The sequence below is a fragment of the Esox lucius genome, chromosome 6 (genome assembly GCF_011004845.1).
Source record: "Esox lucius isolate fEsoLuc1 chromosome 6, fEsoLuc1.pri, whole genome shotgun sequence".
In the NCBI taxonomy this organism is placed as follows: Eukaryota; Metazoa; Chordata; class Actinopteri; order Esociformes; family Esocidae; genus Esox; species Esox lucius.
Genome location: NC_047574.1, coordinates 24951638 through 24968795, shown reverse-complemented (window position 1 = coordinate 24968795; position 17158 = coordinate 24951638). Strand labels below are relative to the sequence as shown.

The 17158-nt window shown below is 41.5% G+C and overlaps 2 protein-coding genes across 2 annotated transcripts; one reads left to right on the top strand and one right to left on the bottom strand.

The window, feature by feature from the left end:
- Positions 1-571: 571 nt before the first annotated feature.
- LOC117594596 (extensin-like) lies at positions 572-8740 on the bottom strand. The gene is made up of 3 exons (XM_034292838.1): positions 8652-8740; positions 7218-7962; positions 572-706 (listed from the first exon to the last, which is right to left on the bottom strand). The coding sequence occupies exons 1-3, from the start codon at positions 8738-8740 to the stop codon at positions 572-574; spliced, it is 969 nt and encodes a 322-aa protein (XP_034148729.1).
- A 5250-nt stretch (positions 8741-13990) lies between these two features.
- LOC105030302 (serum amyloid P-component) lies at positions 13991-16773 on the top strand. The gene is made up of 3 exons (XM_010904054.4): positions 13991-14070; positions 14191-14282; positions 15659-16773. The coding sequence occupies exons 1-3, from the start codon at positions 14063-14065 to the stop codon at positions 16273-16275; spliced, it is 717 nt and encodes a 238-aa protein (XP_010902356.1). The 5' UTR covers positions 13991-14062; the 3' UTR covers positions 16276-16773.
- Positions 16774-17158: the final 385 nt, after the last annotated feature.

Sequence of the window (17158 nt, the reverse complement as noted above, 5' to 3'; positions counted from 1 at the left end):
ACTTTTAGGTTTAGGTATTATGAGTTATGTCAGTGTTAAGCATTCGGTACTAGGTTTAGTTTACACCTAAAGGTTGGGTTATTGAAATGAGGTTTAGTGCTAAGTGGGGGAGAACATGTATTTCTGGGTTAGGGTTAAGTTTCAGGTCCCCACAAAAACAGAGTTTGAGTTACCGTTCTAAAAACAGTTCTGACCCTATGTGATACAACATCTAGTATGAAGATGTATAGATTCTAGTGGAGTTTGTTAAATGTGACATGTTGGTTAGAGTTCAGAATTGTTTCAATTGGCCTCCTGATCCACAGTTTCTGTATTCTAATGAAAAGATTGAAGACATTTCCTTACGATCAGCCGAACACATTTGCCACGTGGGAAAACAGAATCGCACAAGAAATAGAGAGAAACATATGGAGCTGGCTTTCTCCTTCACTTCCAGAGAGGGGAACATGAAAGCCAAAGGAGAAAAGGGAGACATGGAGAGAGTTTGTGCTTTGAGAACAAACACAATTTTACAATCATGAAACTATTTTGGACGGTGTGAGTCGAACTGGAGCTGGCATGGGCCTGCGGCTCATTTGGACCAGTCCCGGGTCACTGGCTCAAACAGCTGCACAGAGCTGGGGGGCTGGCTGGGGTTTTTGGGGGCAGAGACTGCAAGGGGCACAGCCAGGGGGACAGGAACCCCGGGGGAATGCTTGAGAGGCCTCTTCATGCAGCCACAAAGACAAAACAAGGTCTTAAAGAAGTGAGAACATGGTCTTAATGAAGAGAGAACGGCATGTTAATGAAGAGAGAACGGCATGTTAATGAAGAGAGGACAAGGTCTTAATGAAGAGAAAAACGGCATGGTAATGAAGAGAAAACGGCATGTTAATGAAGAGAAAACAAGGTCTTAATGATGAGAGAACAAGGTCTTAATGAAGAGAGAACAGCATGTTAACAAAGAGAACAAGGTCTTAATGAAGAGAGAACGACATGTTGATGAAGAGAGAACGACATGTTGATGAAGAGAGAACTGCATGTTGATGAAGAGAGAATGACATGTTGATGAAGAGAGAACAAGGTCTTAATGAAGAGAGAACAAGGTCTTAATGAAGAGAGAACAAGTTCTTAATGAAGAGATGTCTGGTCTACTTTCTCCAATTGTTAATGTAGTGAGTGCACACAAGTGCATGTGTGTGTCAGCAACTGCATGCACATTTCTTGAGTGAGAGTCTTTGTCTCTTTGACCGCTTCAGTGAAAATTAGTCTGTTTGACCCTTGACCCCTGACCTTTTGACCCCAGACTGGGAAGGACAAAGGGAGAAGCTGTTAAACAGTGGGAGATGGAGGGCCATAGCACTATGGGAGCATCCTATTAACGGGAATCCTTTTTTACACTGGGTGTTCAAAGGTTGCTCATGTCAACACACATACTATGTGAAAAAGATTTACTCATAGTCCACGGTTGATACAGTCCTGAAATCTTTTGAATGTTTTGAATGTTTTTAAGATACGGAAATGTTTTAGGTATGATGCATTTTAATTTGAATTATGTGATTTACCAGTTTCTGCCTGTATTTTAAAAGTGGTACATATTCAAATAATAAGCAAAAAAAATCGGGACCCAATCAGTGGATTATTAGAAGAAAATCTAAAATATTGTTTGATTGTGGTAAGGAAACTGGATCAAAAATACAAAGAGTTATAAGGATACGCACATTCGAACATTCAAAAATGAGATCAACTAGGCGATAATTGTTAAATTGTATCATGCAGTATACCAGTATGGAAGCATCTGCATTCGTAATGTCCCTCTACTCATTTACAAAAAGAATTTCCTTAAAGTTGTCACCCATCTGTATAGAACCATGTGAAAGTATGTACAGTAAAACCCCATATATATTTTTACACATGGATAAATTCCAATCACATTCACTGATAAAGGTAACTCAATATAACAAATCACTACAAAATCAACTTTAATACCATTCAAATAAATAGAAAACAATTTCCTTATGGATAAAAAGGTAGTACTCCATTACCTTAACCATCATATAAAATGGCTAAAATTGGAATCAGGTATACCAAAAAAGGCACAATTGATTAGAAAATAATTAGAGAGTAACTTGGGAGGGTGCGGCCTCCCATAAAGATGTGAAATTTGGTCTGGGTTGGTTTTAACCATATGAGTGTGTGGTACCACATCATGACAAGATTAAAAGACCTAGCCGAGGACCTCAGAATTTTTTTTACTGATGCCTTTGTGTCAGGGAAGTGTTACAAATCAATTTCCAAGCAATTCAAAGTAAATCATTCCACTGTCCGGCAAATCATCTACAAATAGAGAAAATACCCGACCACTGGCAATCTACATAAGGCAGGTTGTTCCACCAAATTCAGCCCAGGAGTTGATAGAAATATGCACATGGCTATCTTTAAGAACTCTGAGGTAACATCAAGGGATCTACTGGCCTCTCTTGTCACAATCAATGTTGAAGTCCATGAGTCAACTGTCATAAAGAGACTACATGGGAGGTTAGAAAGGGAGAAGCCTCTGCACTCAAAAAAGAATATCACACTGACATTTGCTAGACAACACCTGGGTAAAGACCAAAATTGCTGGAACAATTTGCTCTGGACAAATCAGTCAAGGGTGGAGTTGATTGGCTGCAATGCCAGATACCATATTTGGTGAAAATGAAACAGCCTTGAAACAGAAGAAGCCCATACCCACTGTAAAGAATGGAGGAGGTTTGGGGCTGCTTTGCTGCCTCAGGGCTTGGCCAACATGACATCATTGATATAACCATGAATTCTATATTGTACCAGAAAATTATTGAGGAGAATGTGAGGTCATCTGTCATAAAGCTGAATCGAACACGAAACCTGCAAAAAGACAATGATCCAAAACATACAAGCAAAGCTACAACAGAAAGGCTCAAAAAGAATAAATGGAGAGTTATAAAATGGAAGAGTCAAAAACCAAATTGAAACCTATTGAAATGCTGTGGTGGAACTTGAAGTGGGCTGTGCATGCAATAAAACCCAGGAGTATGACAGCTGAATAAGTTATGTGAAAAAAGTTGGCAAAAAATCTTTCCAGTTGATATAAGAGACTGATTGACATTTAAATAATTTCAACCAAAGGGCGCAACACAAGCTAATGAAGTTAGGGGTGTTCTTATTTTTTCCTGCACTATGAAATTTCATTCTAATATTTCTGATGGATAAATGATTGTAAAGTATAATCTTTCAATGTCATTTGTTTGAATCAAGTTATGTTGATCTATCAATTGTTTTGAAAGAAAGATTACATATCCATATGTCCAAATATGTAAAATAAACTTTCCAGGATGGGTACTTACTTTTTTACATGACTGTACATATCTACACACACACTCTTAATAAATACGAACAATACCACACACTGAATCAAAATGAGGCTGTCCTGAGGATGAGCATATCCTTTATAACACACGCACGCACACACACACACACACACACACACATGCACACACACACACACAGGTATAATGTATTATGCATGAATTCCCTCCAGGAATGCAACCCCTAGTTGGTTGGGCTGTTTTATAGACCTGTGTCCCATTGTTACTGCAGCTGTTCTCCATATGACAGATCATGTGATTATGTGGAGGCCAGCTAGCCTGGTCCAACCATCTCTCCAAAACAAACCAACCAGCAAAAAAATGTCACGGTCCGTGTTTGTGTAAAGATTGTCTGCACGGGCATGTGGTGCGTGTGGGTTTCATTGTGCATTAGTGTTTGATGCTTTCTGTTTGTTTAGGGCAGGTCTGTCTGTCTGAGCATGTATGTGTTGGATTGTGAGTGCCTGTTGATGCGTGAATGTGTGTAACTGTGTGATCGCTGTGTGTATAAGCTAGCGGGAAAACTGCTTCTTGGATGTAAAACTAAAAGGGAGACACCTGCCATGTGCTTCACATCAAGAAGGACAGGTCTGAAATGGCCTCTTTTTTTTGTCAGAGGGAACCTCTTTTTAAACTTTGGTGCCAGTTCAAAAACGGAAACGAGAGGATTAGAGAGATAGATAGAGAAAGACAGAAAGAGAGAAAGGAGAGTGGGTGGGGTAGAAAAGAGGGAGAGAGGTATTGAGAGCAGATAGTTAATGAGAAGATAAAGACAGAAGGAAAGAAAGGAGGGATAGAGATGGAGAGGGAGAGGAAAAGACAGACTGCTTGCTAGCGTCACATTTTCTTGTGTGAGGGACAGGATGAGCAGGGGAAAAGGGGCAGCATCTGTGTTTTATTGGCCTGGGGGATTAGGGCCTTTCCTGGGATAGAGCCTGGGGGCCAGGGGGATGGCGGCTGGGGGCCAGGGGAATAGAGCCTGGGGGCCAGGGGGACGGCGGCTGGAGGGCAGAGGGCCTCTAGACTTAAGGCTGCTAATGAGAGACAGACAGCTGAGTCAGCGAATCATGGCATCTAAAGCAGGTTGGAGGTTTTAGGAAAGCTGGCCATCGGGCATTGTCATTGTATCTCCACGCGTTTCAGTGCAGAACATCCGTCAAGTGTGTGCGCGCGCCTGTGCGTGTGTTCGATTTGCACCTCACCAAAGCTGCTGGCTGCACTTGGCCCCCAGGTCCCAGCATGGCCCTGAGGGCCGACAACACTGGCAGCATTGTCCTCGGTCACAGGAGCTCCCACAAGCCGCTTTCTATCTCAGCTATCCCGTGTCTCTCTCTCCGGGGCCGTTGAAAGAAGCCACAATGGCAGCAATTGTTGGCGGTGACTACATGTGAACGTCTGGACACGACATTCAATCTGGGCATCAAGTGGGTTGGCGGTGGGGGGCGGGGAGGGTGGGGGTACAGAGGAAAGTGGTGATACCTGCACTGTCTCACTCGATCTCTCTGCCTTTTTGGTCTCTGGAGTGGAACTAAAAGGTTCTATCAGCAAAAAGATGATCCTGAGATAATTGGCTTTAAAATTCCAAACCCTCATTGGTTCAAATGATATGAGCTATTATTGTGATGTATTATTTTAATGTTGACATGATTTGGGGTGTTCAGAGGGTACTATACAGTTATAGTACATTTAACATGAAAAGGATATTTCAATGACTCAAGCGCACATGTCTGTATTACTATCTTTATATGGACTTAACCCAAACTCAGACACCTGTATTCCCTAGCCCAAAGCGTTACACTAAATCTAACATAACCCTAACCTTAACCTCAATAGGTTTTATGCAACATTTTTGACCAGTAAAGTAAATGAACCCCAAATTGTACTATCTTCCCTAAATCTTTTGTACTATCTTTCCTTTTTTTCTCTGTTGGGTAGTGGGGATATTGAAAAAAACATGTGGGGACCAATTTTTCTGGTTTTGTTATCTTCGTGGGGACATCAGTTCCCCACAGGTACACATAGACCTGGCTCACACACACACAGACAAACCCTGTGTGGTCTGTTTCTTCTGGCCAGAACCACGCTCTAGTTCTTAACGCTTCATGACTGTTTATACTTCCAAGAAATCTCTTCTCATAAAGACTCCACCTTATTACTACCAAAGTGTTACACACATTCACTTCACCCGGTAGCATTAAAGTGATTTACAAGTCTGTAAAAACTCAAGAGAGACACAGAATCACAGTGTACTTCACAGTGGATCTCAAGCAGAGAGATTTGGTTGTCTAGCACTGCTCCCACAAGGGCATTTTTTGTCATATTGCATCACCTTGCCATTCTGGTTAGATGCTAACTGCATTTTGTTGTACTGTACTTGTAATTGTTCAATGACAATAAAGTTGAATCTAATCTAATAAGGAGGAAACAAACTTCAGCCATTCATCGTCTCTGAATATTGATGCAATCAAGTTGTGTCAGAAAGTGTGTACAGTACATCAAGGGATGAAATCTCAACCAAAGTAAACAGTAGTTGGCCATAAGCCCTTGACCTAAGTCTAGCTCAGTCTAGCTCAGCTGGCAGAGACAGACAGAGAGAGAGGAGAGAGGCACAAAACGATTGAGATAGAAAGAGAGAGGGAGAGAGATGTTACCAGGAACCGCACTGTGTACTTTGTTAACAGCAGCGTGTCAACGCCTTGTGAGGGGGGGGCACCACGTGACGGAGCTCTGACAGATCGATAGCAAGCAGCTGACAAGCAGGGAACTGCTGGCTTCACTTAGGATGGACAAGCAGGATTATGTCATGACAGTCAGAGCCATGACATAAATCCCCATTTTATCCCTCCCGTCATTATGTTCATGTCATTTGAGATGGATGGTGTTTTGCCTAAGGGTGCATTGTCCACTTCTTTAGTGAGCCACACTGTGAGTGAGCTCCATTTTCCTGAATTATTTTTGCATTGTCTGTAACCAGCTTAAGTTCCAGTTTACAATAGGAAATGGAAAGAGACAGTATTTTCCTTTGTACATAAACTAGGCAACAATCCATCTTAACTCTTCCACATTTACTGGATCGGTCAAACAGTGCAGAAGAGAACCACCCCAGACAGTTTAATCTCCTATTCGTCTGGACTAGCATGCAGGGGACCTAGTTTCACGTCTTTCTTTAACGCGTGCTATGTCAGGTTAGTGTTAAGTGACAGTGAATGTGACTGGGGGATGTGATCTGAAAGACAAATCCACAGGGTTGTGAGTCCAGATCTGTGTGATACCTAAAGGAATGTCAGAGGCATAAGCCTCCACCCAGACAGGCTGTATGTGTGTGTTGGTGAAACAGAGAGCAAGGGAGAAAGTGAGTGAAAGTGACAGAGGGACAGAAGTTTCAAGGACACACAAATGCTGGGGTTGAAGAAGGCAGAATCAAAGCCAATACTCTGACAGAGGGAGAGAGAGAGAGATAATCTACTGTAAAACACTGCTCAGTGTGTTATTGTTGTCATCATACAGACAAATGGACAGACAGACAGAGACATATTGGATGGGGGTTTAAGAGAGACGCACAAGTAAAGGAAGTCAAGATGGGGGCCCTGACCCTTTCTATCTCTGAAGGTGCTCACAGACAGTGCACAGCATGTGGCTTGGCCCCTTTCTTTTCAACTATGCCGAGGTGGGGATGGATTCTTCTCCAGGCAACAGGGCAGTGGTGCTCGTGCCGCTTAGCCAAGTTCAAGTCAGAAGGAGAAAACAGAACTGTTTCCTGCTTGTTGCTGTCGTAGTTGACCAATCAAGGGAGAACATGTAGTCTGTGTGGTAAAATGTAATCAGTTCGTCCAAAACAGCAGCAAGTACCAGGCTTTCAAGGTTGAAACCAGTTAACAGATGAAGTGACTGGGAAGAGGAGGCATAAAACTGAGATGGTGGATGGTAGATGGGGATGGTGGTTGGAGATGGTGGATGGTAGTTGGGGATGGTGGTTGGAGATGGTGGATGGTAGTTGGGGATGGTGGTTGGAGATGGTGGATGGTAGTTGGGGATGGTGGTTGGAGATGGTGGATGGTAGTTGGGGATGGTGGTTGGAGATGGTGGATGGTAGTTGGGGATGGTGGTTGGAGATGGTGGATGGTAGTTGGGGATGGTGGTTGGAGATGGTGGATGGTAGTTGGGGATGGTGGTTGGAGATGGTGGATGGTAGTTGGGGATGGTGGTTGGAGATGGTGGATGGTAGTTGGGGATGGTGGTTGGAGATGGTGGATGGTAGTTGGGGATGGTGGTTGGAGATGGTGGATGGTAGTTGGGGATGGTGGTTGGAGATGGTGGATGGTAGTTGGGGATGGTGGTTGGAGATGGTGGATGGTTGTTGGGGATGGTGGTTGGAGATGGTGGATGGTAGTTGGGGATGGTGGTTGGAGATGGTGGATGGTAGTTGGGGATGGTGGTTGGAGATGGTGGATGGTAGTTGGGGATGGTGGTTGGAGATGGTGGATGGTAGTTGGGGATGGTGGTTGGAGATGGTGGATGGTAGTTGGGGATGGTGGTTGGAGATGGTGGATGGTAGTTGGGGATGGTGGATGGAGATTGTAGAGGGGGATGGTAGCTGGGGATGGTGGATGGTAGTTGGGGATGGGGGATGGTAGTCGGGGATGGTGGACTGGTATTTGAAATGAACACTATAATCTTAAACCTAACAACTGTAACTAGTGCAATAACTAAGCACAACCCTAAGCTGCCAACTATATGGTTGAGCGCCTGCCTACAGTATTTTGTTGGTCCCTTGCATGTTGCCAAAACAGCGCCGACTAGCCAAGGTTCTACAAGTCCCCTGAAGGTGTCCTGTGGTATCTGGCACCAACACATTAGCAGCAGATCCTTCAAGTCCTGTAAGCTGCGAGGTGGAACCACTGTGGATCGGACTTGTTGGTCCAGTACAGCTCACTGATGTTCAAAAGGATTGAGATCTGGGGAATTTGGAGGCCAGGGCAACACCTCAAACTCTTCATCATGTCCCTCCAACCATTCCCGAACAATGTTTGCAGTGTAGGAGGGAACATTATTTTGCTGAAAGAGGCCATCAGGGAATTGCCATCAGGGAATAGCATTGCCATGAAGGGATGTACCTAGTCTGCAATGATGTTTAGGTAGGTGACACATGTCAAATTGACATCCAAATGAATGCCCAGGGTTTCTTAGCAGAACATTGCCCAGAGCATCACACTCCCTACTCCGTCGTCTTTCCACAGTGCATCCTGGTGCAATCACTTCTCCAGGTAAACAGTGCACACGTACACAGCCGTCCATGTGATGTTAAAGAAAACGGGCTCATCGGACCAAGCAACCTTCTTCCACTGGTCCAGTTCCGACACTTGTGCGCCCATTGTAGGAGTTTTCGACGGTTGACTTGGGTCATCGTGAGCACTCTGACGGGTCTGCGTCTACGCAGCACCAAACACAGCAGGGAGCGATGCACTGTGCGTTGTTACACATTCCTCCCGTACCCTTCATTAAAATGTTCTGGGACTTGTAGACCTTCTGTCGGTTTGGACCTGAAGGGATGGCCTTTGTTGCCCCTGCCTTGTGCGCCCATCACCCTGTCACCAGTTTGCGATTTGTCCCTCCTTGGACCACTGTAGGTGCTGCACCCCACAAGCATGTTTTTTTTTCAGAGATGCTCAGACCCAGTCGTCTGTCCAGAACAATTTGGCCCATGTCAAAGTCTCTCAGGTCTTTACTCCTGCCCATGTCTCTTGCATCCAACATGTTGACAACGAGAACTGATTGTTTGTTTGCCATCTAACCTACCCAAACCTTGACATGGTGATTCACTTCATCTGTGAGCGGCCATTGTGTTTTGCCTCATCAGTAAATTATTCCAGTGTTTTTTTGTTTGAATTCATGAAGAGCTACAGCATAGAAAAGAAAAGAGATTTGGTTTGATGGTTTGCTGCTGTAATAGAGCTAAAGGTGGGAGCACATTAGAGACATCCCCTTTAACATAACATATCACACTAAACGGAATGTCCCAGATTCATATCCACTGTGCCACATTTACCCCTGAGACAAGGTAAAACACAGTCCCACACACAGAAACCCATACCTACATGCAAAAACAAAGAGATGACAATTTTCTATAAAATGTACTTTCAAGTAATGTTACGTTTCTGACAACATATGAAAACAAAGAAAACTTTGTTTAACAATCACGTTGAGCAATCCACAAACAAAGCAACAAGGAAAATACCAGTTTCTTAGGAATGGGGAATGTTTTAGAATAGCATGGAGCAGGGAAATGCCCCACTAGATACCCATCAGTCCTGATGCTATCAGGCAGCCTTTTGGGTGACTGGCTCTCAACAAGTAAGTAATCAACGCCCGCGTGGGAATGAAGGGGTACTGTCTAGTCACCCAGTGCCCGCAGCCATGCCACCCAAGGAGAGTGCATTTGAGGTAAGATTTCCTCTACTGGCCCGAATGCAGCGGACTGGGAGATGTAGGTATGGCTGAGTCAGAAAGAAGTTCTGTTATTGAGCTTTGACATTTTCTTGGTGGTATATGAATATGTTTATGTTCAAATGTTGCGTGTCTAGACTGCTGCAAACAAAATATTCCCTTCACGATGAAAAAGTTACATTAGCATTAGTTCAATTATTGTTTTAACCTGAAGCATAGGATCACACCCACAATGAGCTAGAGAAAATAATTCAATATATTTTTTAATTCAGGTATGAACCTTTGTGTGTTCTATTTGTAGCAGGACATAGGAAACTCAAAGATACACTATAGGGCCAAAAGTATGTGGACACCTGACCATCACACCTACATGAACCTGTTGGACATCCTGTTCCAAAACCATGGGCATCAATTGAGTTACCACTCCCTTTAAAGCTATAACAGCCACCTCTCTCCTGGGAAGGAATTCCACAAGATTCTCCAGCGTCTCGGTTGAAATGTGTGCCCATTCAGCCAAATGAGCATTTGTGAGGTCAGGCACTGATGTGGGACGAGAAGGCCCGGCTCGCAATCTCAGTTCCAATTCATCCCAAAGCTGTTCAGTAGGGTTAAGGTCAAGGCTCTGTGCAGGCCACTCAAGTTCCTCCACACCAACCTTGTCAGAACCATGTCTTTATGGATCATGCTTTGTGCACAGGGGCACAGTCGTGCTGGAACATTTATTTGTATCCTGTAGCATTAAGATGACCCTTCACTGGAACTAAATCCTTAAAACACAGCCCCAGCACGTTATCCCTCAGCTACCAAATTTACAGTAGGCACTATGCATTCCAGTAGGTAGTGTTCTCCCGGCACATGCCACACCCAGATTCATCCATCAGGCTGCCAGATAGTGAAGCATGATTCATCACTCCAGAGAAAATATGTTTTATGCACTACGCACTTCAGCCCTCGGCAGTCCCACTCTATGAGTTTGTGTGGTCTGTCACTTCATGGCTGGGTTGTTGTTGCTCCTAAATGCTTCCGCTTCACGTTATAGCAATTACAGTTGATCGGGGCACAAACAGACGTTTAAAGTCACTGAGATCTTCAGTACGACCCATTGTGCTGCCAATGTTCGTCTATGGAGATTTCATGGCAATGTGCTGGATTTTATACACCTGTGAGCTATGTTTGTGGTTGAAACACCTGAACTCAATAATTAGTAGAGGTGTCCACGTACTTATATATGAGTAAATGTATAGGGTGTTAAACCCAGCCAGAATATCTGTGGGGAATGTTCCGTACCACTGGTTTTAAGCTTAATATCTGTTCCAGTTTTGTACTAAATATCAAACTAAAATGGGGCTCACCTTTTACGTGGATGTATTTCATGTGACACATCCAGTCATAATTATGTCAAGGGTGTGCAATTGTTTGGAATGGACTAGAAATAAAACAGACGTCCTCCTCTTTCTTGCAGTATGTATCATATCCAAAGAAATTCTGAACTGTGTTACTTTCCAGTAAATAACATTAACAGCAACCCTGGGAGAGGTATATGTGTCTCAGTTGGTAGAGCATAGTGCTTGCAACATCAGTGTTGTGGGTTCAATTCCCATGTGGGGGAAACACAAAAAGGATAGAAGTGTCTACAAAATTAGCAACATTTTATTAGTGTTTGTGTGTCAGTGCATGTGTGAGCAAGTCCAGACAGGAATATTTCTTAACACTCTGTACTGGGCTGAGACATGGCCTGGCCAACACAACCTCTGTGTAATAACTCCCATCAAACTGTCAGAGACTGCTGGCTGCATTCCATTTGTTTTCCTCCTCCCCTGAACTACAACCAGGATGCATTCCACTCCTGATGTGGAATGATGCCTTAGGAAGTTCTGTCTGATGGTGAGGTCAGTAAACTGTATATTTCTAAAGATTTTTTTTTAAACATCTCTTTCTCATCTTATTAATTTAAAATATATTGTAAAACACATATAATATACACAATTTGTATGAATACTTTTTTTAATAAACAAATTGTTCTGCTGAGAGGATTAAACAATTTACTTCCATACAGAAAAAATACTACTAATAAATGATCAGTCACTATGAGATTAATAACTGGATTCAATCCAAAAGCACAGTCACTGTTAAAAATGTCTAATCCCGTTTTAGACGTGACTCCACTCTCCAAGGACGCACCAGTTAGTTTCATGCAAAAATAATATTAATAACATTTCACACCAACACTTGTACGAATGTGTAGAAACTGACAAATATCAGCATGTAAAATTTCAAAGCAGTTGCAATCATCACAGCTTTTAATAAATGCTTATGAGTTAATGGTGATAACCAGTCATGATAAACGATACTGTCACAGTCAGAAATAACATCTATTACTTACAAGCTACTTACGGCTTAAACATCAATAGAGGTGTATGTGTGTGTTTTTATATGTGTGCGTGCGCCTAGGACAGTGTGTTTTCATGCCAATGAAAAACCCATTAACCCTGCTGTCTCAGCTCTGATATCTTCCATCTAATCACTGGAGGCACAAACACTGAGTCTTAACATGTGTTGCTTTGAGACAGATGACAAGGACCACCAGAACAATGTGTGCTGTCACAGTGGAGGGACTGGAAACACAGCCTACAGGGAAGAACTCCTCAAATCTGAGCCAGACCCGGTCCTTCCCTACTTACCCATGTACCTTTCCTCTCCCTTCTCATAGTCTCTCTCCCTCACCTACCCCAGTCTCTCTTTTCCACCCAGCCCCTCCCCATCGTCCACTCATACCTCCCATTCTCTCACCCCCCATCTCCCCTCTCCACCCCATGGACAAAGCCCACTCCCACTTTCTCTATCTCCCCCTGTCTGCCTCTCTCTATCTCACCGTCTTATCAAAGGAATGTTGTCAGGGAGGTCATGGCAGTCAGGTCAGAGGTCAAATATTGACCTCGTTGCCAGTCGGTTAGGAACCCTCAGGCATTAATTAACCTCTTTTGACCTGGTTTATCTGACAACAGGGTCATGGGATGGGATCTGGTTTGGCTAGGAAGGGAATGGGGACTTGTAGGCCCATGTCAATTTACTTCTAAATATAATCTAAATAAAATTCCATTGTCTAAGATGGACATGATACATGGTCTTAAATGATAGGACAGATGATACATGGTCTTAAATGATAGGACAGATGATACATGGTCGTAAATGATAGGAAAGTTGATACATGGTCTAAAATGATAGGACAGATGATACATGGTCTAAAATGATAGGACAGATGATACATGGTCTTAAATAATAGGAACGATGATACATGGTCTTAAATGACAGGACAGATGATACATGGTCTAAATGATAGGACAGATGATACATGGTCTTAAATGATAGGACAGATGATACGTGGTCTTAAATGATAGGACAGATGATACATGGTCTTAAATGATAGGACAGATGATACATGGTCTAAATGATAGGAACGATGATACATGGTCTTAAATGATAGGACAGATGATACGTGGTCTTAAATGATAGGACAGATGATACATGGTCTTAAATGATAGGACAGATGATACATGGTCTAAATGATAGGAACGATGATACATGGTCTTAAATGATAGGACAGATGATACGGTACATGGACCTAAATGACAGGGTGACGTAAATTTTCTGCCCTCCCCTATTTGCCTCATTTAGAATTGACATTTGCTCTGTATTTGCCTTCATTGCACTTCTATACATTCCACTTGTAACATACACTATACCTAATACTTGTAAATGTCCTGCCCTCTTCATCTATTTGCACTTCTGGTTAGACACTAATTGCATTTTGTTGTACTTGTATTGTTCAATGACAATACAGTTGAATCTAATCTAAATGGTCGTAAATGATAAGACAGATGATATATGATCTTAGATGAGAGTTTTAATCTCTTTGTCCTTCCATCTTTCAGACACTGCTTCTCCCCCTATTCTCCCCCTATTTCTTCATCACACCTGTAGAGTGCTCAACCCCATTGGCATAGCTATGTGAGTTCATTTATACAGGATCAATGTTTGAAACCTGAATTTGGTAGGTTGTCACAGATAGGAGGACTTGCCTTGGCCTTTATACAAAGAAAAGTAAATAACAGGGGTAAACATTAGGAAATCCATTCCTATCCCTGAAATCATTGGTCAGGAATCATCATACCCCTTCCAGCTAATAGATATAAAGTAGGCAAAACAGAGTTTCCTTGCATCTCTTCATCTGGATTAAAAGAAATAAAATCATGGGGAGGTAATGTTCATTCCCAATTACTAATTCAAATTTCAGCAAAATTAATACAATATTTTGTAAATAACACTTTTTACCAGAGTTTATAAGTGGCCACAACTTTTAACTATTTTATACTTTCAGCAATTTGTTGATGTCTTTCTTCAGTGTTCTAAAGCAGATAAAGCTGCTATTTCTGATAGCACTGGTCTATGGCTGTTTTGGAGAACCTCAAGGTAAAACCTTCTTTAGACAGAGATTCTGTTAATGCCCTGTAAACAAACCATATGAAAACGTTCCATGCATGTCAGGTTCCACAATCATTTTTTTTGCATTTATTGCACAAATCCAACGATAGCAAATAGGGCCGATATTACAGTTTGTTTTCCCTCATCATCCAGATGATCTTCATAGAGCTACAGCTACACAAGCTATCTGAGATACTTTATGATTTAAATAATTTTGAGAGTGGTACCTCATATTGGATTGAGATGTAGGTTGGTGTTAACAATATTCAATGGTGAGTTGTAGGTTTGTGTTAACATTATTTAATGATGAGTTGTATAACTGTGTTCTTGTTATTTAGCTTTTGCATGTTTGTGTTAACATTTAATTGTGAGTTGTAGTTTTGTGCTATCAATACAAGTGGAATGTGATTAATTTGGTTAAAGCCAAAGAGGTAAAAACAGTTTTCTTCATCACCTTTCTACATTTTGACATTGCCTAAAACTTGTAGTTGAAGTGTTGAGCGCTTTGTCTCCAAAAAACAACAACATTCTATTCACAGCAATAAGTCAGTAGGCCCCAATCCTGAAAATTCTAAACATTTCCAAAAATCTATAACTATTGCTTTACATTGCAAACGTCTATAATCAAGTTCATCACACAAAGTGAGAACTTTCATAATTTCTTTAAAGTGAGTGAGCTGCAAAAAAAGCTGTGGAACTTATCAGATTACCATCATTTGAAACAAGCATCAAATCCTAACATAAAAGCCAAAATAATTGTAGATAACATCTGCTTTTGATAACAGGATAATTGCATTGATTTGAAAGATGATATCATTAAAAAAGTACTTCTATAAAGAAAATATATAATATGAATAAAAGCAAATGTGTGTCTATCTTTATGCCTTCTCTGAAGACATATATGTCTGTGTCAACATCATTTCTGAGTTTGACTCCAGTCTTTATTTGCCAAAGATCTTTCAGGTAAAGTCTTCACAGCAAAGCGTGTGAACAAGGAAAATGCTAGCTATTCTCTTTCAGTTATGCAATGACTGTGAGACTTCTACAACTCCTAATGAGCAATTTCATTAGGAGAACCAAAACAGTCCATTGCAAATTAAATTATGATTGGTTGATACAACAATACTGTCATTCATGGCAAATTCCTTACAGTATGTACAGTTCCTGAATGTATAACCAATACTAGCCATCTAAGCATCCTAGAGAAAATTAAAATTCTGATGGGATATAATTGTATCAATAAAAAAGGTATTTGATTTTATAAATGATTACATTAATGAAGATATTTATGTGCATCTATCCGAGGCATATATGTTTGTGTTAACATTATTTGTGAGTTTGACTCCAGTCTTTTTTCCCCTAAGATCTTTCAGGTAAAGTCTTCACAATCCCAACCAATGATGCAAACCCATATATAAAGCTTCATGCCAACATCACCAAGCCTATTACTGCTATGACCATGTGTCAGAGGTTCAACTCTGGCTTAGATCGAGGCCAGACTCTTTTCTCACTGGCAGCAAAGTCTACTGACAACGAATTGGTGTTGTACAAACCGTCCCTGGGAACATATCGAGTCCATGTCAGACAAAAGTCACTGGATTTCTTCAATCTACCAGATGTTATAAATGAATGGATCTCTCTCTGCTGGACCTGGGACTCTGAAACTGGTCTGACTCAGCTGTGGCTGAATGGGAAGAGAAGTGCACGGAGGGTTATTAGTCCTCATGTGACTATAACTGGTGAACCAAGCATAATGTTAGGTCAAGATCAGGACACGTATGGCGGAGGCTTTGATCCCAAACAGTCCTTTGTGGGGGATGTCACTGATGTCCACTTCTGGGACAAAGTCCTTTCACCATGTGATATTAAATACTATATGAATGGCCAAGTTAAAAGTCCTGGGAATCTTCTCAACTGGGAAGCATTGCAATTTACCACCAATGGAAAAGTGTTCATAGAGAAAAGTGACTTTATATGTTAGGGTTGTGGTGTTTCCAGGTGATCTAAGATGCTCTTTGTTAATTCTTGCTGAGACTTCTTTGATGTACATCTTTGATCTTTGATGTAATTTGGGCTATTTGGGACCCTTACATTTATTCCCCGGTTCTGTGTTGGTGTGACAGAAGATAGAAGACAAGCATGATATGTAACTAAATCAAATATGAAAATATCGGTTGTGTAGCCAGCTAAATTTCATTAATTTCTAGAGATCATCAAAAACTATGGTGAAATGTTTTGCATTGTCTAGGTAAGCTGGCTTGGATGGTTTGCTGAGTAGCTGATCTTATGAAAAGTTTTTTACCCAATTAGCTTAATTGCAAACACAGTAGCAAGTTTGTGGACATTTCATTTCCTAAAATCCTTTTTATAGACTAGATATTAGTTACATAGCTACACTGGCTCCTGTGATGTAAAAGTTTTTGTGATGTAAAAGAATGAGACAAAGATAAATCATGTCAGAACTTTTTCCACTTTTAATGTGACCAATAATGTGAAGAATTCAATTGAAAAACCAACTGAAATCTTCGAGGGGGGAAAATGAAAAATAAAAACCTTACAATTACCTAGTTGCACAAGTGTGCACACCCTCTTATAACTGGGGATATGGCTGTGTTCAGAATTAACCAATCACATTCAAACTCATGTTAAATAGAAGTCATTACACACCTGCTATCATTTAAAGTGACTCTGATTAATTACAAATAAAGTTCAGCTGTTCTAGTAGGTTGTTCCTGACATTTTCTTCATTGCATCTCAGAGCAAAAGCCAGTGATCCGCAGAGAGCTTCCAAAGCATCAGAGCATGCTATAAAGCATTATAGGACAGTAGATACACGGTCAGTGGTGAAAGGACAGATGATACAT